The sequence below is a fragment of the Stomoxys calcitrans genome, chromosome 3 (assembly GCF_963082655.1).
Source record: "Stomoxys calcitrans chromosome 3, idStoCalc2.1, whole genome shotgun sequence".
Lineage (NCBI taxonomy): Eukaryota > Metazoa > Arthropoda > Insecta > Diptera > Muscidae > Stomoxys > Stomoxys calcitrans.
In genome coordinates this window covers 117548112-117573371 of record NC_081554.1, presented here as the reverse complement: position 1 = coordinate 117573371, position 25260 = coordinate 117548112, and the positions used below count along the sequence as shown (strand labels likewise).

General features: G+C 37.7%; 1 protein-coding gene across 2 annotated transcripts in view; it reads right to left on the bottom strand.

The window, feature by feature from the left end:
- The window catches only part of LOC106085289 (protein dimmed), a 64078-nt gene extending 47324 nt beyond the window's left edge, over positions 1-16754 (bottom strand). The window contains exon 1 of one of the 2 annotated variants that reach the window (XM_059364629.1): positions 16358-16754. Coding sequence is in view for 1 of the 2 variants with exons in the window: in XM_059364628.1 (XP_059220611.1) it covers positions 15321-15323 (3 nt within the window). In the remaining variant the exon portion in view is untranslated. Of the gene's footprint in view, positions 1-15320; positions 15404-16357 lie in introns of those variants that run through there. The other variant, XM_059364628.1, reaches the window with a different exon arrangement.
- Positions 16755-25260: the final 8506 nt, after the last annotated feature.

Sequence of the window (25260 nt, the reverse complement as noted above, 5' to 3'; positions counted from 1 at the left end):
AAAACTCTCAAAATCCCCAAAAATGTTTGCAAAATTGGCATTTTTTAAGTCACATGTCCGTAGAGTGGCACAAAAAATGTTTTGCATACAGTTAGTTGTTACAATACTTGGGGCAATGAAAATCTTATATATAAAAATCAATTTGTGTTTGTTTGTTTATTTGTTTGTATGTTTGTGTGTTCCTTATAGACTCAGAAACGGCTGAACCGATTTTCTTGAAATTTTCACAGATGGTGCATAGTGATCCCGTGGTGAAAATAGGGTACTACATTTGTTGATATCTGAAGGGGGGGCGGACCCTCCTCCTTACCCTTATTTTCAGAAACGCCAGATCTCGGAGATGGGTGGTACGATTTAAGCGAAATTTTGTGTGCTCTCATATAGTACCCTAAAAATAAAAATTTGGTATCCAAATTTCGGATGGGGTACATAAGGGGGCCGCCCCACTCTAAAACCTACCAAACATAAATTTAGACCAATCACGACAATATGGGACTCAAATGAAAGGTATTTAGGATAAGAAAACGTATCTGATATCCAATTGTCGAACCAAGTGCAAGGGGGACCACCCCAACCCCCAAAACACCCCTAAATCGGACATATTTACCGACCATGGCAATATGGGACTCAAATGAAAGGTATTTGCGAATAAAATACGAATCTGATATCCAAATGTGGGACCACGTTTCTGGGGGTCCACCCCTTTCCAAAAACACCCCCCAAACCGGATTTATTTACTGACCATGGGAATATGGGGCTTAAATAAAACATATTTGAATGTAGAATAAGAATCTGATATCCAAATATGAGACCAAGTTTTCGGGGGCCGCCTCCTAAGAAAAAACATCCCCCAAAGAGGACACATTTACGACCATAGCCACATGAGGCTCAAATGAAAGGTGTTTGGGAGTAAAGCACAAATATGATATCAATATTTGGGAAAAGTGTCTATGGGGCCACGCCACCCCCCCCCCCAAAAAAAAAAAAAAACACCACCTCATCCCCAAAACACCCCTAAATCGGATATATTTACCTATCATGGCAATATGGGACTCAATTGAAAGGTATTTGCGAGTAGAATACGAATCTGATATCCAAATGTGGAACCACGCTTCCCAAAATACCCCTTAAACAGGACTTATTTACTGACCATGGGAATATGGGGCTTAAATAAAATGTATTTGAGTGTAGAATTAGAATCTGATATCCAAATATGGGACCAAGAGTTTGGAGGGCTGCCCTTTCCCATAAACATCCCTCAAAGGGGACAAATTTTGGACCATAGCCATATGGGGCTCAAATGAAAGGTCTTTGGGAGTAAACCACGAATCTGATATCAATATTTGGGAAAAATGTCTATGGGGCCACCCCACCCCCACAACACCACCCAAATAGTAAGTATTTGCTAACTTTTGCAATATGAGGTTCAAATAAGAGGGTTTTTAGAGTGGAACACGAATCCGATGTATATTTTTAAGGCCAACTCACAGAGTGGCCGCCCACCACCCAAAACACCCCCAAGCCGGTCATGTTTGCCGACTATGGAAATATGGGGCTCAAATTAAAGGTATTTGGGAGTAGACCACGTATCTGATATCAACATTAGGGACCAACTGTTTAGGGGACATCCCACCAACATAACAACTCCAAAATAGGACATATTTACTCATCAAGACAATTTGGGTCTTAAAGAGAGTGGAGCTAAATATTTATAGTTTTTAGGGTCAATACCCCAAACCGGACATATTTGCTGATTTTTACAATAAGGAGTTTAAATGAGATTAGAAAACGAATCCAATTTTGATGGGGTTCAATAAATGATATGTAGATATATGAGAATAGAGCACGTTGCTGATATATTTTCTGGGCTTAGTGTTTGGGTGACCACCCCAATCCTTAAAACACCCCTAATCGGGCATATTTACCGACCATGATTGGGAGGTAGAGCAAGAATTGAGACCCACTTTTGGGACAAATTTTCTGGGGGTCTACCCCTTTCCCAAAATGCCCCACAAACAGCCATTTTTTAGTGACCATCGCAATATGGGGCTCAAATAAAGGTATTTGGGAGTAGAATACGAATTTGATATCCAATTTTAGGACCATGTATTAAGGGGAATTACCCCTTTCCCAAAACATCCACAAAGGGAAAAAAACTTTCGACCATGGCAATATGTGGCTCAAACGAAAGGTATTTGAGATTAGAAAACTAATTTGATAACCTATTTTGGGGCCATGTGTTTGGGGGACGCCTCATCCTTTAAACTCCTCTTAAGCCAATGGCAATATGGGGTTTAAATAAATGGTATTTGAGAGAAGAGCACGATGCTGATATTTTTTTCAGGCCAAGTATCTGGGAGTTCACCTTATATTCAAACTTAAATTCGTAGACCAATTAAGATCATATGGGATTCAGATAAAGGCACTTATATTGTTAAACTGTTAGTTTAACAAACAACACACCAAGCGATATACTATTTATGTAGCATGGCATTTCACTAAAAAATCTTTAATTGTCGAAAATAAATATTCCAAGGAAACTTGTGTGCCTTATAAAGTAAAAGAAGGCGCAGCGGAGCGGGCCCGTGTCAGCTAATATGTTATAAATTTGGGGTATCAGCTTTGCGTTTTGAGAACTCGAACGGTTTTCCCAGTGTTTTTTGTTAAAAAAACGCCAATATTGTATTTCACAGATCTCCTATTAGAGTTAACAGAATTTAAAAAAATTGCACCTAAAACGCATCTACATTAAGTCTTCTTTACATAACAGTAAGCAAAATTGATAGTACTGGGCCAAGTTTTTTGTATAGAGACGAAACAATGACCTTTGACCTTGCGTATAAACTGGATAACACCTCAGCTATAACCATGTATAATTTCATGAAGATAACTCTATCCGTTCCAAAATGGCTGACTTATTTCCACTTATTTTGGATGGAAGAAGGTAAGCATAAGATGCGTACCACAAGTTTTTACTATTTTCTAAATCTTCCACAGGTGTGGGCTGATTGGAAAACCAATGTCCGGGAAAAATTAGCACACGACAAGCGCGAGCGTTTGCTACTGGCGGAGGCCCTTTTCCTCAACTGGTTGTGGCAGAGGTCGAGGATAAAATAGCCCAATCATGAGGGCTACATAAAATTACTGAGGGTATTGAGGGAACGAAGTCGTATGGGAAAGGAGGAAGCAAGGGTCAGCAGGCGGACCAAGACATTGTAAGAGAACCAGGACCAAAGCGTAGACGACGATCTGACCCTACAGAATTGGAACAGATCTGAAGTACGCAAATTGAATTGATATATTTCGTGACATTTCACAAATCGTAGAAAATCATTTAGAAAAATATTTTAAAATATAACTATAGAGGCTACGTAGTTGCTCAAAGGGCATAAAAAGAGCAATGTAATTAATAATAAATAATTTAAAATAACTCGAATTGAGAAAATGTTCCTTTTTATACCCACCACCGAAGGATGGGGGTATATTCATTTTGTCATTCCGTTTGCAATACCTCAAAATACCCATTGCCGACCCTATAAAGTATATATATATTCTTGATCAGAATAAAAATCTAAGACGATCTAGCCATGTCCGTCCGTCTGTTGAAATCGCGCTACAGTCTTTAAAAATAAAGATATTGAGCTGAAACTTTGCACAGATTCTTTTTTTTTTAAGTTTGAAGATGGGCTAAATCGGACTATAAATTTGGGACAGTGAGTTGTGTAAGGCTCTTCAAAATCCTTTTTCAATTTGGCCTAGACCGGTCCAGATTTGGATATAGCTGCCATATAGACCGATCCGCCGATTTAGGGTCTTAGGCCCATAAAAGCCACATTTATTATCCCATTTTGCTGAAATTTGGGGCAGTGAGTTGTGTTAGGCCCTTCGACATCCTTTTTCAATTTGGCCCAGATCGGTCCAGATTTGGATATAGCTGCCATATAGACCGATCTCTCGATTTAAGGTCTAAGGCCCATAAAAGCTACATTTATTAACCGATTTCGCTGAAATTTGGGACAGTGAGTTGCATTAGGCCCTTCGACATCCTTCGTCAATTTGGCTCAGATCGGTCCAGATTTGGATATAGCTGCCATATAGACCGATCCTCCGATTTAGGGTCTAAGGCCATACAAGCCACATTTATTATCCGATTTGCTGATATTTTGGACAGTGAGTTGTGTTAGGCCTTTCGACATCTTTCGTCAATTTAGCCCAGATCGATTCAGATTTGGATATAGCTGTCATATAGACCGATTTCTTTATTTATGGTTTTGAGCCCATAAAATGCTTATTTATTGTCCGATTTCGCCAAAATTTGGCACAGTGAGTTGTGTTAGGCTTTTCGACATTTTTCTGCAACTTGACCCAAATGGGTCCAGATTTGGATATAGCTGCCATATAGACCGATACCTCGATTTAAAGTCTTGGCCCAATAAAAGGCGCATTAAGAATCCGATTTTACTGAAATTTGACACAGTGACTTATATTAAGCTTTCGACATCCGTGTCGTATATGGTTCAGATCGGGTTATTTTTAGATATAGCTACTAAAAAAAAGATAAAAGAAACAAGTAAAAGCGTGCTAAGTTCGGCCGGGCCGAATCTTATATACCCTCCACCATGGATCGCATTTGTCGAGTTCTTTTCCCGGCATCTCTTCTTAGGCAAAAAAGGATATAAGAAAAGAGTTGCTCTGCTATTAGAACGATATCAAGATATGGTCCGGTTCGGACCACAATTAAATTATATGTTGGAGACCTGTGTAAAATTTCAGCCAATTCGTATAAGAATTGCGCCCATTGGGGCTCACGAAGTAAAATAGAGAGAACGATTTATATGGGATCTGTATCGGTCTATAGACCGATTCAGACCATAATAAACACGTTTGTTGATGGTCATGAGAGGATCCGTCGTACAAAATTTCAGGCATATCGGATAATAATTGCGACCTCTAAGGGTCAAGAAGTCAAGATCCCAGATCGGTTTATATGGCAGCTATATCAGGTTATGAACCGATTTGAACCTTATTTTACACAGTTGTTGAAAGTAAAAATAAAATACGTCATGCAAAATTTCAGCCAAATCGGATAGGAATTGCGCCCTCTAGAAGCTCAAGAAATCAAATCCCCAGATTTGTTTATATGACAGCTATATCAGGTTATGAACCGATTTGAACCATACTTGACACAGTTGTTGGATATCATAACGAAATACTTCGTGCAAAAATTCATTCAAATCGGATAAGAATTGTGCCCTCTAAAGGGTCAAGAAGTCAAGACCCAAGATCGGTTTATATGGTAGCTATATCAGGTTATGGACCGATTTGAACCATACTTGGCACAGTTGTGGGGTATCATAACAAAACACGTCGTGCGAAATTCCATTCCTATCGGATAAGAATTGCGCCCTCTAGAGGGTCAAGAAGTCAAGACCCAAGATCGGTTTATATGGTAGCTATATCAGGTTATGGACCGATTTAAACCATACTTGGCACTGTTGTTGGATATAATAAGAAAACACGTCGTGCAAAATTTCATTTCAATCGGATAAGAATTGCGCACTCTAGAGGCTCAAGAAGTCAAGACCCAAGATCGGTTTATATGGCAGCTATATCCAAACATGGACCGATTCAACCCATACTTGGCACAGTTGTTGAATATCATAACAAAACACGTCGTGCAAAATTTCATTCTGATCGGATAAGAATTGCGCACGCTAGAGGCTCAAGAAGTCAAGACCCAAGATCGGTTTATATGGCAGCTATATCAGGTTATGAACCGATTTGAACCATACTTGGCACAGTTATTGGATATCATAGCAAAACACGTCATGCAAAATTTCATTCTAATCGGATAAGAATTGCGCACTCTAGAGGCTCAAGAAGTCAAGACCCAAGATCGGTTTATGTGGCAGCTATATCAAAACATGGACCGATATGGCCCATTTACAATACCAACCGACCTACACTAATAAGAAGTATTTGTGCAAAATTTCAAGCGGCTAGCTTTACTCCTTCGGAAGTTAGCGTGCTTTCGACAGACAGACGGACGGACGGACGGACGGGCGGACAGACGGACGGACATGGCTAGATCGACATAAAATGTCACGACGATCAAGAATATATATACTTTATGGGGTCTCCGACGAATATTTCGAGTAGTTACAAACAGAATGACGAAATTAGTATACCCCCCATCTTATGGTGGAGGGTATAAAAAGAAATGACTTGTACTTATTAGTATTTGGTCCAAATCGGAACATATTTCGATATAGCTGCTATGGGGCATAAGGTATGCATTTTTCAGCGGATTTTGACGGAAGGTGGTTTACATATATACACGAGGTGATGGGTATCCATAGTTAACGCCTTTTTACTTGTTTTTTCTGTCGCTATCATTAGCAATGAAAACCGACCTCCTAATTTACGCAATATACCTTATTTAAAAATAAATTTTCATACCTTTTCAATCTATCCTAAATTTCGTCTAGACTTCGTTAAAATCAATGTAAAAATCTCTATATGTGAAATGAAACCTTATATGGGGCCTACACTAAAACATTGATCGATTTGCCCAATATAAATGTGTTAGACCAGAAAAAGCTCTCCTACAAAAGTTTAAAAAAATTGGAATAAGAATATGTATTTTATACCTATAGAATATATTTGTGTTTAGATTTGATGCAGACAAATATTACCTGCTTAGCAATGTCGAATTCCCAGGAAACCCACCGTATCAATGAGTGTGTAATAAACCTGCCTATAAAAAATTCTTAGTAATATTTTTAACAAAAATTGGAGTACAGGTATTTACCTGGAGGTAAGTTAAAAAAGAGGCTATGTGGACCAGTTCTGATACCAAATGGGTAATAAATTGTGAATATAAGTACAATGAATAAATATTTGAATTAAATCCATATTTTCTTCATTTTATTTTGTCGAGGCGTAAAATTCGTAAAATTTTTGATCTATTAATAGTAGCATCCCCGAAGAAGTTAAAAGGGATGGTAGAAAGTATTCCAACTCAAAAATCAACTATGGAGTTCACAGAGGAAGATGCACTGGCCCTAATTTTGAACCTAGGCCTCTTAAGAAATAAATATTAAACATTGAGGAAGGCTCTTCGTGAAAAAGATTGGGGTTGTTCACACTCAAAAAGTAAATTGTACAATACTAGGACGAAAATGGTGCCACTTAATATCTATGTGGACGAATTGAAAGCAAGAGTAAAACTTATTGATCTTCTTGAAAATACTTTTACTGAAGAACAGTAATAATTTTACTGAAGAACAGTTGAACACATGTGATAACTTCGAAGTTGTTTTGATCAGCAAATGGGGTTGTGATGGATCATCTAAATTTTTTGAATATAAACAACAGACAGAAATAGATACCAACTTCACATCAATTTTTATGGCATCATTAATACCATTGAGAAAGAGATTGTAAAAGGACCAATCTTCAAAATCGAAAGAAAATGCATTTTAAGATACATGGTTAAATAGAACGCCTGGGTCAAAATATTTATGTCGCCCAATTCGGTTCGAGTATACGAAGGGAGACCGGAACACAACACGAGCTTTGGTGGACGAAATAAAGGAAGAAATTGCTGCATTATCCATGATTGTTATAAGCCAATCGGTATGAAGGATAAAAAATTCGTTTCAACTACAACTCACTATGACAGATGGAAAGGTAGCAAACGCATTGACTGGAGTTATGTCCAATTGAACATGTAATATTTGTAGCAATAAGAATGGGCAATTCGAGGAAAAATCTGACGAAAATTTAGAAAACGAAAATCCTCTCAATTTCGGTATTTCGCTCCTGCACTGTAGAATTAGATTCATGGAATATAGTTTTGGAGTTATCATATGACCTAAAATATCGGACTAGCCCTGAAAGCCGTGATGTCTCTGTCAGAAACAACCAAGATCTCCACAAAATGAGGCAAGAAGAGAAGAATCGAATCCAGTTGGAGTTTAAGCAAAAGTTACTTGTAATAGATAAGCCACTTTACGGATACGGAAACACAAATGATGGCAACACGGCACGGCGCTTTTTTAAGGACCCCGTATCGACAGATGATAAATTCAACCAAATTGAAGCAAATAGTATTAATACAAACAACATTTTAACTGATTTATATTCGGAAAGCTTTAACACCGACAGTACATTAAGTCTTAAATCACTGTAAGAAAATTGTGGAATACAATATACTTCAGTTAGGAAAACTTACAGAATAAGCTCAGGAATCCCGAAATAGAGTTTTTCAACAGTTCCGGCTTTTCAATACCCGGAAGAGCAGCAAATTTAATAAAAATTATGATTTGATTCATTATTAATAGAGATAGAGATTTTTACATTGTTTAACGAAGTCTAGATGAAATTTGGGGTAAATAGAAATCGAGTCGTTAAAAATAAGGTATATTGCGTAAATAAAGCAGTTTTAATTGCTAATGATGACGACAACAAAAAAATCTTGAATATTCGGCTTTTTGAAAAATTGACTATCCGGTTCGCTTGGGACCGAGCTTAGCACGGAAAATCGGAAAAACGGTTAAAAGAGTTTTTTTTTTTAATTTAATTTTTTTATGTGTTTACCTGGGCTACATATGGCTTTGCAATTTCTGGACTACTATTGTTTTCAAAAATTCCAATAGAACACTGAATGCCTCTATTGCTTGAGCTACTGCGCAGTTTTTGGGTATTGCGTCTGATTCTTCGAAATTCCCAATTGCTTGTATTCTTCGATTTTGTTAGCCGTATTTCTATAGCACCGAATGTGACACAATCATCACACTCCCTCTAATTTGAGAGATTATTAATTGAACATCCAGGCGTTATCACAATGTTTCAGCAGCATAATTCGCCTTTTCGTTATATTGAGACAGCAGATTGTCTAAACATTACGTTCAACTTGTGTTACATTGTCGCAAGATATACCTGCTATATATAGAGAGACTTGATGAAATTCTGAAGCCAAAAGTTTTTGAGTGATTAATTTACGGTGTTTGAAGCTTCGGATTGTACCTTGATCCATTAAGCATGTGGAATTCGGTGGAAGATATATTGCTGTCATTTTTTCAGATTTCAAAACATTTACATCTGGTTGTGTTCTCATCTAGAAGCCAAGCCACTTTGCGTTCCTAATCGAAGCTCATGTTTTGTAGATTTTTTCTTTCTTCTGCCTTTTTCAAACTATCCATAGACTCACTTGTAGAGGCATATTTTTTTATACCCTCCACCATAAGATGGGGGGTATACTAATTTCGTCATTCTGTTTGTAACTACTCGAAATATTCGTCTGAGACCCCATAAAGTATATATATTCTTGATCGTCGTGACATTTTATGTCGATCTAGCCATGTCCGTCCGTCTGTCCGTCCGTCCGTCTGTCTGTCGAAAGCACGCTAACTTCCGAAGGAGTAAAGCTAGCCGCTTGAAATTTTGCACAAATACTTCTTATTAGTGTAGGTCGGTTGGTATTGTAAATGGGCCATATCGGTCAATGTTTTGATATAGCTGCCATATAAACCAAGTATGGTTCAAATCGGTCCATAACCTGATATAGCTGCCATATAAACCGATCTTGGGTTTTGACTTCTTGAGCGTCTAGCGTGCGCAATTCTTATCCGATCAGAATGAAATTTTGCACGACGTGTTTCGTTAAGATATCCAACAACTGTGCCAAGTATGGGTTGAATCGGTCCATAACCTGATATAGCTGCCATATAAACCGATCTTGGGTCTTGACTTCTTGAGTGTTTTCTTATTATATCCAACAACAGTGCCAAGTATGGTTCAAATCGGTCCATAACCTGATATAGCTACCATATAAACCGATCTTGGGTCTTGACTTCTTGACCCTCTAGAGGGCACAATTCTTATCCGATTTGAATGAATTTTTGCACGAAGTATTTCGTTATGATATCCAACAACTGTGCCAAGTATGGTTCAAATCGGTTCATAACCTGATATAGCTGTCATATAAACAAATCTGGGGATTTGATTTCTTGAGCTTCTAGAGGGCGCAATTCCTATCCGATTTGGCTGAAATTTTGCATGACGTATTTTATTTTTACTTTCAACAACTGTGTAAAATAAGGTTCAAATCGGTTCATAACCTGATATAGCTGCCATATAAACCGATCTGGGATCTTGACTTCTTGACCCTTAGAGGTCGCAATTATTATCCGATATGCCTGAAATTTTGTACGATGGATCCTCTCATGACCATCAACAAACGTGTTTATTATGGTCTGAATCGGTCTATAGACCGATACAGATCCCATATAAATCGTTCTCTCTATTTTACTTCGTGAGCCCCAATGGGCGCAATTCTTATACGAATTGGCTGAAATTTTACACAGGTCTCCAACATATAATTTAATTGTGGTCCGAACCGGACCATATCTTGATATCGTTTTAATAGCAGAGCAACTCTTTTCTTATATCCTTTTTTGCCTAAGAAGAGATGCCGGGAAAAGAACTCGACAAATGCGATCCATGGTGGAGGGTATATAAGATTCGGCCCGGCTGAACTTAGCACGCTTTTACTTGTTTTAAATTTGTTTTCTTTTTATACCCTCCACCATAAGATGGGGGGTATACTAATTTCGTCATTCTGTTTGTAACTACTCGAAATATTCGTCTGAGACCCCATAAAGTATATATATTCTTGATCGTCGTGACATTTTATGTCGATCTAGCCATGTCCGTCCGTCTGTCTGTCGAAAGCACGCTAACTTCCGAAGGAGTAAAGCTAGCCGCTTGAAATTTTGCACAAATACTTCTTATTAGTGTAGGTCGGTTGGTATTGTAAATGGGCCATATCGGTCCATGTTTTGATATAGCTGCCATATAAACCGATCTTGGGTCTTGACTTCTTGAGCCTCTAGAGTGCGCAATTCTTATCCGATTGGAATGAAATTTTGCACGATCTGTTTTGTTATTATATCCAACAACTGTGCCAAGTATAGTTCAAATCGGTCCATAACCTGATAAAGTTGCCATATAAACCGATCTTGGGTCTTGACTTCTTGAGCCGCCAGAGTGCGCAATTCTTATCCGATTGAAATGAAATTTTGCACGACGTGCTTTGTTATTATATCCAACAACTGTGCCAAGTATAGTTCAAATCGGTCCATAACCTGATATAGCTGCCATATATACCGATCTTGGGTCTTGACTTCTTGAGCCTCTAGAGTGCGCAATTCTTATCCGATAGGAATGGAATTTTGCACGACGTGATTTGTTATTATATCCAACAACTGTGTTAAGTATAGTTCAAATCGGTCCATAACCTGATGTAGCTGCCATATAAACCGATCTTGGGTCTTGACTTCTTGAGCCTCTAGCGTGCGCAATTCTTATCCGATCAGCATGAAATTTTGCACGACGTGTTTTGTTATGATACCCAACAACTGTGCCAAGTATCGGTCTATAGCCCGATACAGATCCCATATAAATCGTTCTCTCTATTTTACTTCGTGAGCCCCAATGGGCGCAATTCTTATACGAATTGGCTGAAATTTTACACAGGTCTCCAACATATAATTTAATTGTGGTCCGAACCGGACCATATCTTGATATCATTTTAATAGCAGAGCAACTCTTTTCTTATATCCTTTTTTGCCTAAGAAGAGATGCCGGCAAAAGAATTCGACAAATGCGATCCATGGTGGAGGGTATATAAGATTCGGCCCGGCCGAACTTAGCACGCTTTTACTTGTTTTTATTAAATCGCGTAAAGTTTCACTGCCTACATCATAATTTTCTCAGTACAAACCAACCGAGATGTGTATTTACTGAGATCTTTTATCAGTTCTAATTGTTCCTGAATTGAAAGAACTATACAGTCGTAGAAATTTGTTAGTAAAAACAGCAAAAATGTGTGCTGAAACAGCAGAAAATCTGCTGAGAATGGGACAGCAGCAATTTTTTGACAAAACAGCAAACATTTTCTGCTGTTTTAAAATTCAAAAAAGATAAAAAAGGTCAAAATTGTCGTTAATTTTTCAAAAAATTTTATATTCCATCATGTTTTTCTATTTTACAAGCATACAACTTAAAGTTTTTTAAAATCTTGTACAATATGCTCAAGTTTGATGGAATTTAAATAACAGCAGACAAAAAATCTACTCCCATTATATTTAGGCTTTTAAACAAAAAAGTTACGCATAAGTTTGGCAAATAACTCAGTCGTTGTTTAGAAGTTCAAAACTTTTGAATGGATTTATTCAAAAGATAAAAATATTTTATTTAATATCACCAGATAATGGTTGCTGATATTAGCAGATAGTGTTTGCTGATATCAGCAGACTTATTTTTCTGGGTGCACGTTCTCTTCTTTTCTCTTTTGTTTTTGGAGCCATTTTCGTACAAACACCTTGACCTGCAATTTTTCAATAACAGTCTGACAAATAGAAATTTAACTCAAAATAAAAAGGGGAAACCCAGAATTTTACACCAATCATGTGTGTAGTGCACGGATAATAGAGGTAAGCATGGTTAATAGAGAGAGCATTATTGAAGCACTGGTAATAGAGGTCGAAAACGAAAATCACAGCATGTCGGCTAACAGGGGTAACCGGTTAATATAGACCCGGACAATCGAGGTTCAACTGTACATGGGAACCCTGTATTTGTGCTCCTTTTTATTTGGATTTTTCATTTTATAGTTGGATATCTTTGCCATCTGAAACCAATTGGCTGTGATTTTGCTCCTATTTGAAATAGAAAGCATAATAAAAACCTTTTTAAAAAGTTAAGGCATGTGAGTGGTGCCCGAAAGGCATTGGGCAAGATACGGAGTCCATGATTACAAACATGGACAGGCGGACACGCGCCCAGACGGGCATGGCTAGATCGAACTAGGAAGTTATTCTGAGTCGATCGGTACAATATTTATTGTCAAAGAAGTGGTTCTAGGTGTAACTTATTGTTATTTAACAATAAGTGCCATATAAATGTTTACTTTGTGCTCAAATTAAATTCTAAGACGTAAAAACCTCAAACGGATTCCAAAAAATTAACCTTTTTGGCGGCACGTGTTATCGTTAACAGATCGGCATAAAATTTCATATATCACTTATTGCGATCGAAAGGGGGGAAATATGGAAGGTATGTGTCTCTCTTTTTGCAAAATATATTTCAACTAATATTTCAACTAACAACAACAAAAAGATATTGTATGCTAATTTGTATGCCTGTTACTTGTTTTGATTACTTTGGGCATTTTTTAGAATCTTGTTAGAAATTTTTTTGGAAGAGATGATGGATGGATCAGGTAAAGAAGCTACCTGATCCATCCATTGGAATACATTTCAAAATGTAGCTGAGCTAGCTTGCATTTTTTGTTATTGCTCTGCTAATGTGCACATGACTGGCATGGCCTTTTATTTCAAAATTTAAAGAAAAAAGAATATGGGAAGTAAACATTCAGTGGTGATTATAAACATCCACCGAGAAATTTTGCACAAATACTTTTTATTAGTGTAGGTCGGTTAGAATTGTAAATGGGCCAAATCGGTCCATGTATTGATATAGCTCCCATATAAACCGATCATGGGTCTTGACTTCTTATTTCTTTAAATTTAGACACAAAATGCCATTCCTGTCGTGGTAAACATAAAAATAGCATAACATTTTTTTCAGCAGATTTTTGTATGTAAAACAGCAAATTTTGTTTGCTGATTTAGCTGACCGAAATGTTTGCTAATACAGCAGCCCTATGTTTGCTGAAACAGCAGTAATGTCCGCTTTCCTATTTTCATCAGACAAAACTGTTGTTTTACCAAACAAATTTTCTGCTTTGAATAACAAATTTTGGTTGAGTGCAGCAGCAATTTTCGGCAAACAACAGACTTTTCAGCAGTCAGCCTGCTGCTCTGATATTGTAGAACTACTGCTTTAATAGCAGCAAAATTAAATGCTGATATTCAGTAGACAGTGTATGCTCTTTTCAGCAAACTTTTTTCTAGGAGTGAAAAAGAATCAAATCATGGTCTTTTATCATGTCTCCAATGAGTAATTGCTACGAGGGTTGCCTTTTATGTTTTGGGATTAGAGAACATAAACAAATATTAATCATCGAAAATTGCTTCTTTGTTTTTCAAAATATTCCACATTAAGATCTTCACATTTTTGCATGCGTTTGAACTAATTGTCGAAGCGCTTTTGCCACTCCGATTGAGGTATATCCAAAACATGCATTCTGAAGGCATCAACCGCTTCTTCAGGTAACGTTGACCTCTCATTTTATTTTTTACGTACAGGAATAAAAAGAAGTCATTCGGTGCCAAGTCAGGACTATTCGGCGGATGGCTCATCAATTCGATGTTTTGAGTGCTCGCATTGTCGTGGTAAAGAGTGATCCTTCTTCGGTGGTTGGTTTTCTTGATTTTTTGGAAGATCACTGGCAAAAAAATGCTTGTGTACCGTTCAGATTGCGACCAGTTTTTCTAGAAAAGCAGGCGATCATTTACTTGGAAGTGTTTCGTGTGCGATCAACTTTTTTGGATTTGGCTCATCTTGAAATACCCATATTGTCGACTACTTTCGGGCTCATACGCGTAAATCCACGATTCATACCAGTCATGGTGTCATAGACGTGTTTCAAAGCATAGCGATAGTATTTTTGGAGCATTTCTTTCGACCAATCGACAAGAGCCTTTTTTGAGCCATTGAGAAATTGTGTGGGATCGAAAGCGAACAAATTTTTTTGAAGGTCAAATGTTCATGCAATATTGAATGTATGCTGACCCCACTAATGCCAAAGGTTGTCTCAAACTCACGATAGGTTACATGACGATCTTGCAAAATCAGTTGGCGCACAGCATCAATGGTTTTTGGAACAACAACAGTTTTTTGAACGACTTTCACGAAATTCGTCTTGGTGTCCATCACCATCGATAACCACTGGTCCTTGATAGAGCTTCATCGCCAAAAATTGAGTTAAGTTCATCGATGCACTGTTGTTGAGTTAATCCACGTCGAAAGTTGTAAAAAATAACCGCACGAAAATGTTCACGATTTAATTCCATTTTTTGGGCGAGATGAATCTTTTAAGTTACAGTAAACAACACAAATGGCGCTCGTATGTCAAAATGTTCTGAGTACGTATAACCTTAAAAATGTCAAGCTTTATGATAGAGCTGTCGGTTGGCAGATTGCAACACAAGGTTTGTTCAATCCCGAAATATAAAAGGCGACCCTCGTATACTTGTTGAATATTGTAATTGTTTATCGGATTCTCTTGGCTAATAATTGCATAATGAAAAAATAAATCAATAAAAATTAATAACGAATGATCTTCATACCATTGCTGAATTGGTTTCTATACATAAATAAATTTTTTTATGGCGTCAACGAAATAATTACATTCAAGTAATGACATTGGAAATTGACTAAGGAAATTGAATCATTCAACTAGTGAAATTATTTCTTATATTAATGTGACATAAAAATACGTGTTTATTATACCTGATTGATTATATCTTCATTAATTTTCGGAAATCCCTATACTGGAGATCCTTAATTATTTGTCCATTTATAGTTTTATATTGTTTGTTGTAGAATTGCGTGGAGGCCACCGTGGCGCAGAGGTTAGCATGTCCGCCGAGCGCCTGGGTTCAAATTCCGGCGCGAACATCACTAAAATTTTCAGCGGTGGTAAGCCCCTTACTAATGCTGGCTACATTTGCAAGGTATCCTTCCATGTTAAAACTTCTCTACCAAGTGGTGTCGCTATGCGGTACGCCGTTCGGACTCGGCATAAACAAGGAGGCCGCATATCATTGAGCTTAAACTTTAATCAGACTGCACTCATTGATATGAGAGAAGTATCCTCCGTATCTTAATGGAATGTTCATGCGAAATTTAGTAGTAGTATAGAATTGGGTGCTTAAAAGTAATAACAATTTGTTGCCATGTATTTCTTTGTGCTTGATTAAAATGTACATAATAACAATATAAACACTTAAAGGTCTTTTTAGCACGAAGCTAATTTGAAATTATTTATTTTTGGTCGTCGTAGCGAAGGGCTTAGCATGTCCGTCTGTGATGCTGAACGCCTGAAGTCAGAACAAATTTTCAGCTGTGGTTATCCCCTCCCAATGCAGGTGATATTTGTGAGGTTTTATGTCATGTGCCGCACTGCAGCTTTATAAAAAGGTCCCTTAAACTTGAATTCAACATCACCCATTGATATGTACGAAGTTTTTTAATGGACAAATTTTCATAAAGTTTTATTCGTTATTTCCTTTTTGATGAATGCTTTTTTTTTTAATTAAAATTTTTTCTGTATTATATTTTAAAGAGAAAACAGAGTCACTAATTTCGAATAAATTAAACTTACCTGATTTACAAAAGATTATGAGAGCTCTTCTTATATTTTATTCCTGCCAATGCTGGCAACTATTGTAGTATATGTAACATTTTTCAATAATCCAATCTTGATGCTTTATTTTAACGGATTCTTCAAATCTCTTTAATATTTTTAATTCAATTTTTTTCTTTTGCTTTATGGGGAAATATTTTCTTTGTAATTATCACTTTTTCAGTGTATTCATATCATATATTGCACTTGATTTGATTGATTATTCCCATTAAAATTAGTTAAAAGTAACTCTTTTTGAAGAACCGTTGGCAAACCGACCGACAAATTAAGAACCAACTTCCGCTAACGTACAATTTGAACTAAGCGGATGCCCACATAACCGGAAGTGTCAACATCTGCCACTTGTGGAATGTTACAGGACTGCCAACATTGGCAAATAGCGTATTGACTTTAGGTGGCGTAGGCCGGCAAGCAACAAGTGCCGATGTGGTAACAAGACACGAGAACACGTTGCCGAAGGACCACGAGCTATTAGCGACTGATTTGGCCGCATGCAGGAGCAACAAGTCGCAGGTCCCCCCGCAAGCATTGCGGATGTGTGTACAATTTGTTGCTCAACTGTTGCTGGCTTACGCAGTCAAGACAGGAGAGCGGCAGCTTGGGGCAGAAATGGGTTGGTCCCAACAACCCACATTAGTGCGTGCCAAGGCTTTTTGCCTGCAATGCGCATGCCAAAAACCTGCCCAAGGCAATGGCTAACCGAATTTCACGTCTGAGTGAAAACTCTGAGCAGCGAGTGATTCGTCGTTTGCCTTGAGTGGAAGCGAATTGAGTGATGGTAACAAATTCCTTATCGCACAAGAAGCACCCACATGACGGCCACCCTGATGGTACTGATGACAGGCGGCTGATAGTAGTGGAGGTGGCTGCCATGGAGTCATCCTAGGTTGACAAATGCGTTCAACCAACAACACAATTTGAAGCAAAGCTACAACGTGTTGATGATAACTCAGATCCGGGGTAGTTGCATTCTTGTTCGATGAAATTTATTTATGTTTTATGGGTATCGTACACATATATATATATATATATATATACATATATATATATATATATATATATATATATATATATATATATATATATATATATATATATATATATATATATATATATATATACTATTTATAAATAACGGTACATTCTTATATAAACAATAAACGTGGGTAAATGTCAGTATTGTGGTGTACGATACATATGTAGTTATGTATTATCTACATATTGGGGTGGTACTTTTGGTACTCCATTTTACTTTAAATATCTATGCCAATAAGAGAGGCCGGGTCCACTAAGGATTCTTATGGTTTATGCTGCCAAACAATTTATGGCATTTAGAAAAGACGGGAGTTCCAGGTTTATTTGCAGAAAGTGCATTCTTTATGTAACCCTTGTTTATGTTGATCAATGATCAACATCGTTTCATTCCCACTAAGAGAAACAATTTAAAGTTTTTCGATTTTATTGAATGATTAGGCTACTCCAGTTCTGGTCGAATTTTTACCATAATAACTAATTGTCAGACTAACAAATGATAAAGAGACGGATAAATTCATCCCTAGCCTTTAAGTAAAGGTGTTGTTTCCGATTCGAATTCAGACAGCGACAGTGGCAATGAAAATGTCATTGCAGCCGAATTGAGAGATGAGGATAGCGGAGTGACGGCAGAAGTGAGCGATGGCTTTGCTAAGCTCACAAGCAAACTGAGAAAGCGATCTGTAGCACGACGAAGGAGACAGAGGAGTGTGTACCGACCATCGCGGTATAATCGAGGCGATGATAGGAAACCTGGAAGGAAGGGAAGAGGTTTCCGATCGGATACATGAGACGACACGTGAGATAGAGTGCGAGGCACTGCTGCCAGCGCACAGTCTTGGATTGACGGAACACTAGTATTGCCGTCTAGAAGATAATGTTACATGGATGGATCAAAGCTAGAGGACATAGTGGGCCTGGGGGTCTACATTGAGAACCCATGGACTGAGGTCTGATTTAGACTGCCTGACCATAATACGGTCCTGCAGGTGGAGATCCGCGCGATCACGGAATGCGTGATGTGGTGTGGTGTTATCGTGAGGACGTTGAGTGTGAACATCTTTACGGACAGTAAAATTACCATTAGAGCAATAACAACCAGGACAGTAAGGTCACGAACAGTCTTGCTTTGTAAGAAGGAAATTAAAGGGCAGACGATTTGGCGGTGAAGGTCGGAGGACTGCCGTCAATAAACTTGGTTAACCCGAAGCCTTGCAGGTCGACGCAGTCCGAGTTAAAGGCTTGGGCGAAGAATGCGCATGCAACACTGTGAAACACGAAACTGTCGGTAGGACGGCGAAAATCCTATGGGGTGATCCGGGTCGAAAGAGGGCGAGACTATTACTGAAATGAAGTAAGAAGGAGGTCAGTCTATTAGGTATATTGATATCCTAACGGGACACATCGTTGTGGCAAGTCATAACATGTATAGGGCATTAGCCCGGCTTTCGAGGCTAAAAGACACCGGTAATTAGGCGGGGACACAATACCAGACAAAAACAATCTTAAGGGCGTAGCATGGAAAACAATTAGGAACTTTGTAAGTAGCACAGAATTCCTAACTTAAATTTTCCTTTTCGAGGTTACTTTTTATACCCTCCACCATAAGATGGGGGGTATACTAATTTCGTCATTCTGTTTGTAACTACTCGAAATATTCGTCTGAGACCCCATAAAGTATATATATTCTTGATCGTCGTGACATTTTATGTCGATCTAGCCATCCGTCTGTCCGTCCGTCCGTCTTTCTGTCGAAAGCACGCTAACTTCCGAAGGAGTAAAGCTAGCCGCTTGAAATTTTGCACAAATACTTTATATTAGTGTAGGTCGGTTGGTATTGTAAATGGGCCATATCGGTCCATGTTTTGATATAGCTGCCATATAAACCGATCTTGGGTCTTGACTTCTTGAGCCTCTAGCGTGCGCAATTCTTATCCGATCGGAATGAAATTTTGCACGACGTGTTTTGTTATGATATCCAACAACTGTGCCAAGTATGGGTTGAATCGGTCCATAACCTGATATAGCTGCCATATAAACCGATCTTGGGTCTTGACTTCTTGAGCCTCTAGAGTGCGCAATTCTTATCCGATTGAAATGAAATTTTGCACGACGTGTTTTCTTATTATATCTAACAACAGTGCCAAGTATGGTTTAAATCGGTCCATAACCTGATATAGCTACCATATAAACCGATCTTGGGTCTTGACTTTTTGACCCTCTAGAGGGCGCAATTCTTATCCGATTGGAATGGAATTTCGCACGACGTGTTTTGTTATGATACCCAACAACTGTGCCAAGTATGGTTCAAATCGGTCCATAACCTGATATAGCTACCATATAAACCGATCTTGGGTCTTGACTTCTTGACCCTCTAGAGGGCACAATTCTTATCCGATTTGAATGAATTTTTGCACGAAGTATTTCGTTATGATATCCAACAACTGTGCCAAGTATGGTTCAAATCGGTTCATAACCTAATATAGCTGTCATATAAACAAATCTGGGGATTTGATTTCTTGAGCTTCTAGAGGGCGCAATTCCTATCCGATTTGGCTGAAATTTTGCATGACGTATTTTATTTTTACTTTCAACAACTGTGTCAAATAAGGTTCAAATCGGTTCATAACCTGATATAGCTGCCATATAAACCGATCTGGGATCTTGACTTCTTGACCCTTAGAGGTCGCAATTATTATCCGATATGCCTGAAATTTTGTACGATGGATCCTCTCATGACCATCAACAAACGTGTTTATTATGGTCTGAATCGGTCTATAGACCGATACAGATCCCATATAAATCGTTCTCTCTATTTTACTTCGTGAGCCCCAATGGGCGCAATTCTTATACGAATTGGCTGAAATTTTACACAGGTCTCCAACATATAATTTAATTGTGGTCCGAACCGGACCATATCTTGATATCGTTTTAATAGCAGAGCAACTCTTTTCTTATATCCTTTTTTGCCTAAGAAGAGATGCCGGGAAAAGAACTCGACAAATGCGATCCATGGTGGAGGGTATATAAGATTCGGCCCGGCCGAACTTAGCACGCTTTTACTTGTTAGTTTTTAAAGCGCACAACAAGCCGATTACTTGCTTAGGGGTAAGCCCATAGTGGCATGTGGCGGATTTATATCCGCAAAGGTTGTGAAGTTAAAGTTGTTTTGAAATAGGAGTGAGATTGAAACACAAAATTAAAATCAATATATGTCTGTGAATTTTAGGAGTATTTTGAAAAATTCGACATCCAAATAAAGCTTAAAGCGCGGAGAATCCGTTTCATTTGGTTTCACTTCTATATTTTCAATTGTTAAGCTGTGAATTGACATTCAATTTTGGTAAAAACATTTGAAAGGCGTTTTTGAGGCATTTCTAGAAAAGAATAAAACAGAAAAGTGAGTTCACATGGTGAACATCGTACTGGAGGTTATATACGAATAAAAAGAGAAAGACAAAAGGCAGGAGGAGTGGAGAAACCCCATGCTGGAGGTGAAGAACCGCCCTTGGCTACACAAGCACGGTCCTACCTACGCCGGAGCCTGTGTCACAAAAAAAATTTAAGATAGGGGGATAGTTCGATAAAAAAATGTCCAATTTTGCTTTTTTTTAATACCTCCCCTTTATGAAGATACAAAGAAATTATCATATCTTGATGGCAAACGTTTATGAAATCTTGTAGGATATAGGAGTATCATATTAAAAAAATTTTGCAAGTTTTGACAAAAAGTAGAAACGTTTAATATCAATTATAACAATCCCATGGCAGCCGGATGTACGTACCGGATTGAACCGATGAAGTCGTTCGTCGGCAAGGGCTGCCGCCTCAGTGTACAACACACTCATACAACAATGTAACGTAAGACCGTAAGTTCCGTCCCTTTTAATCCCCCAATACGCTGAAACGCACGCAGGGATATATTGTATTTACCATTCACCTGCGATGAAATTGAGGCCGTTCTGGTCTCACTTAAAAATTTCAAATCAGCCGATCCTGACAACGTACCTGTCGAACTTAGGCGATATGGAGCACATCTTATTGCTCAATCAATCATCAGACAGGCCTGGTATACATACATTATTTCCTTAGAATGGAAACATGGTCACGATTCCAAAGAAGAGTTACCTCACCCAATATAAAAACTAGAGAGGGATAACATTGATGAACGCTAGAATTAAGGTAATGACAAACCTTCCGTTGCAGCGTATTTCGCATCTACTTGACAGCATTTTGGGGAAAGAACAGGTGGGTTTCCGGTCAGGACGTTCTTGTGCCGACCACATCAACTCTTTGCGTATCATCATTGAACAGTCTGTAGAACTCAATGCACACCTTTAATTTGTTGACTTCGAGCGTGCTTTTTCACAGTTTCGCGAGGCTCTATGTGGAGCACGCTGTTGAATAAGGGCGTCCCAGAAAAGATCGTGATGCTAATTAGGGAGCTGTAAAGAAATGCTAAAATTTCAGCCCGTTTCAATGGAAAAGAGTCGTCTTTTCGGGATTGAATGAAAACGCGACCAAATTGATGCGTATAATAACAAAAAATCTGACACCGCTCACTATAAATGGCCAAATCATAGAAGATGTTGACAACTTTTCCTACAGCGGCAGCAAAATTACTAAAGACGAAGCACCAATAGCAGACATTCGTGAACGTATCAACAATGCTAGAAGTGCCTTCCACAAACTCATTAAAGTTTGGAGATGCAGTGACATCTCATGTAATACAAAAGTCAGAATCTTTCACAGTAGTGTGAAATCTATTTTATTTTAGGCTGTAAAACAAGGAGCTTGAGACAAACGACTTCCCCCAAAATCCAAGTTTTTGTAAATAGCTGCCTACGACAAATACTTCGAATCTTTTGGGCACACCGTATTTCAAAAGAAGAATTGGAAATAAGAACAAACACTACCCCTGTCGATGTAGAAATCCAGAAGAAAAAATAGACTTGGTTGGTCAAATCCTACGCCGACCGCGCGATGATATTCTGAGAAATGTTTAGACTGGAACCCGCAAGGATAAAGAAAGAGGGGAAGCCAGAGAAATACATGGATCCCCTGCAAGGAAAGTTGGAATCGACCCATATATCGTAGAATCTAGACAAAGTGTAGCCAACGATAGAGCTAGCTAGAGAGTGCCCTATGTTCGCACTGAATCTTTTACTATTGGTCATATTTTGTTGTAATATAGTTAACTAGCTTCGCGGCGGTTTTCGATACCCTATTTTTAGTGTAGGACTTCGAAAACCCAGGCGGTCACTGGGTACAAAATTTCAGAGATCTGTCACCTTCCGTATAGAAAATACCAAATAGTACCAAGAATACCAATACATCGGATAATCATTAAGTCGCCCAATATATATTTTCAGAGATCTGTCACCTTCCGTATAGAAAATACCAAATAGTACCAAGAATACCAATACATCGGATAATCATTAAGTCGCCCAATATATATTTTCAAGGTATAAATGAATCCCAATTTTTAACACTTGAGCTCAGTTCGAAAAGAAAGTACCATTTTGTACATACTAGTACCTAAATGTACGATTTTCAAAAAAAAAACTTCTAGTCGCTCAAAATATATAATCAAGGTGTAGCTGTACCTCAATTTTGAGAGCATAAGATCACTATGTAAAGAAAGTACCATTTTGTTTTAGTACCTTAATGCACGAATCAAAAATAGTTCTAGCCGCTCAATATTTATTGTCAAGGTGTTCCCCTATACTAATTTTGAGAGCTTAAGCTCAATTCTTAAAGAATACACAATTTTCAACGTTTTAGACCTAAATGAACGATTTTGAAAAAATCTTCTGGTCGCCTAATATATACTGTAAAGGTTTACCTGTATCCCAATTTTTGGGATCTTTAGCCCATTCCTTTAAGAAAGTGCCATTTTATAAGTTTGAGTGCCTAACATATATTTTAGTTGCTCAATTTATTCTTTTGTAGTACAATTACACCACAATTAGTATGTTTGCTTCCACTTGTCTTATTTTTGTCAATAGTGCGATAATGTGTGTCAAATTGTTTAATATTAGCAGTCGCCTTTCGCTGTAGGCGAAGATAAGCTATTTCGTACTATTTTGCACCTTTTGGTACCAAAATGTACGAATTTTTAATGGATCATTTAGTCGCCCATTTCCCCTAGCTCCATCCGTAAAGTACGAAATGGGTTCAATTTTGGTACCAAAATTCACGAATAGTGATTAGATTATTTAGTCACCCATCATTTTTTCCCTAGTTGTACATGCATGCCAAATTACAGACCTCTATCTCCATCTGTAAAGGAAGTACAAAATGGTACCAAAATATACGAATTATGAATAGAACATTTAGTCATCCATTATATATTTCCTACTTGTACCTATACGCCAAATTTCAGACTTCTAGCTCCATGCGTAAAAAAACAATTGGTTCCCATTTTGGTATTAAAATGTGCGAATTGTGATTAGATTATTTAGAGCGTATGTTGAATGATAGCAATCTACTATGGTGAGATGTAAAAATGACGTAGGGGGTTGTTTTTCACACCGGTGACAAAAAAAATGAATTTTGTTGTGCCAATCGATCATTTATTGTAACATTGACAAATTTTGACGTTTGTCAAAAATTAAAAGTAAACAAGATGTGCGCGCCACATAATAATATAGGAAACAGCCAGAAAATAATAATTATTTGCGTAATGAATATTTTTCAAAAATATTTTCCATTACTGCTAGGAGTTATTGCAAATGCGGACGTTGTAATATGGATATATTTTAGGTTTTGCTTTGGAAAAGAGAAAAACTCGGTGAGTACGACAAGAATGTTATTTTAAAGACATCTGTATTAATTATTTTCCAATTTTAGGAAGTTTTGTGCATGGAACCCCCTTCAAGAATCATTACTTTGCGAAAAATGAATGCAAATGCATATTTGCTTCAATTTTTTCTATTGTTTACATGATAATGATTATGACATAATTATCAGGTAGTATACCGTAAACAGCAAGTGCACCATCTGCCAATGGGTTTTGGTTGTGTGTGTGTGTATTATGGTTAGAAACTATACCACAAACAACGAAAAATGGCACAAACTAGTAACATACACAAAATCCGAGTTGCACTAATCACGGCTTTTGACAGATAGTGCTCTCAAAATTTTGTTGTTGGTCAACTGCCAGTACCTGTAAATGATAATGATGAACAAAACTCATGCCAGGTAAACGTCAATACGCCGTTATAGAAAAATCGCTGAACGGCGTCGCCATCATTCCAATAAACTATGGGTTGCCCAAAAAGTAATTGCGGATTTTTCATATAGTCGGCATTGACAAATTTTTTCACAGCTTGTGAATCTGTAGTTGCATTCTTTCTTCTGTCAGTTATCAGCTTGTTCTTTTAGCTTGCTTTAGAAAAAAAGTGTAAAAAAATTATATTTGATTAAAGTTCATTCTAAGTTTTATTAAAAATGCATTTACTTTCTTTTAAAAAATCCGCAATTACTTTTTGGGCAACCCAATACAAACTCAAAACTGTACTTTTTGTCCATTATTGTTAAATAACTACCTTTTAGAATCCCGTTGCAAATGATAATAAACAATAATTTTACTTATTTTATGCCAAATAAGTCGTTTAAATTTAGTGACGTCTGCTCACAATTTAGGCGGCTAAATTATGCCGCACCCAAATTGGTTACCAAAACGCCAATGAATTTACAATTACTGAAATGGGACTTTGCTCAATGAAAAGTCAAAATATGCTGCGCTGTCAAAAATCTTGCTAGCCCCTGGGATACTCAAAAATTATTCACCACACCTCACGTCATATTTTTATTATCGCTACCAC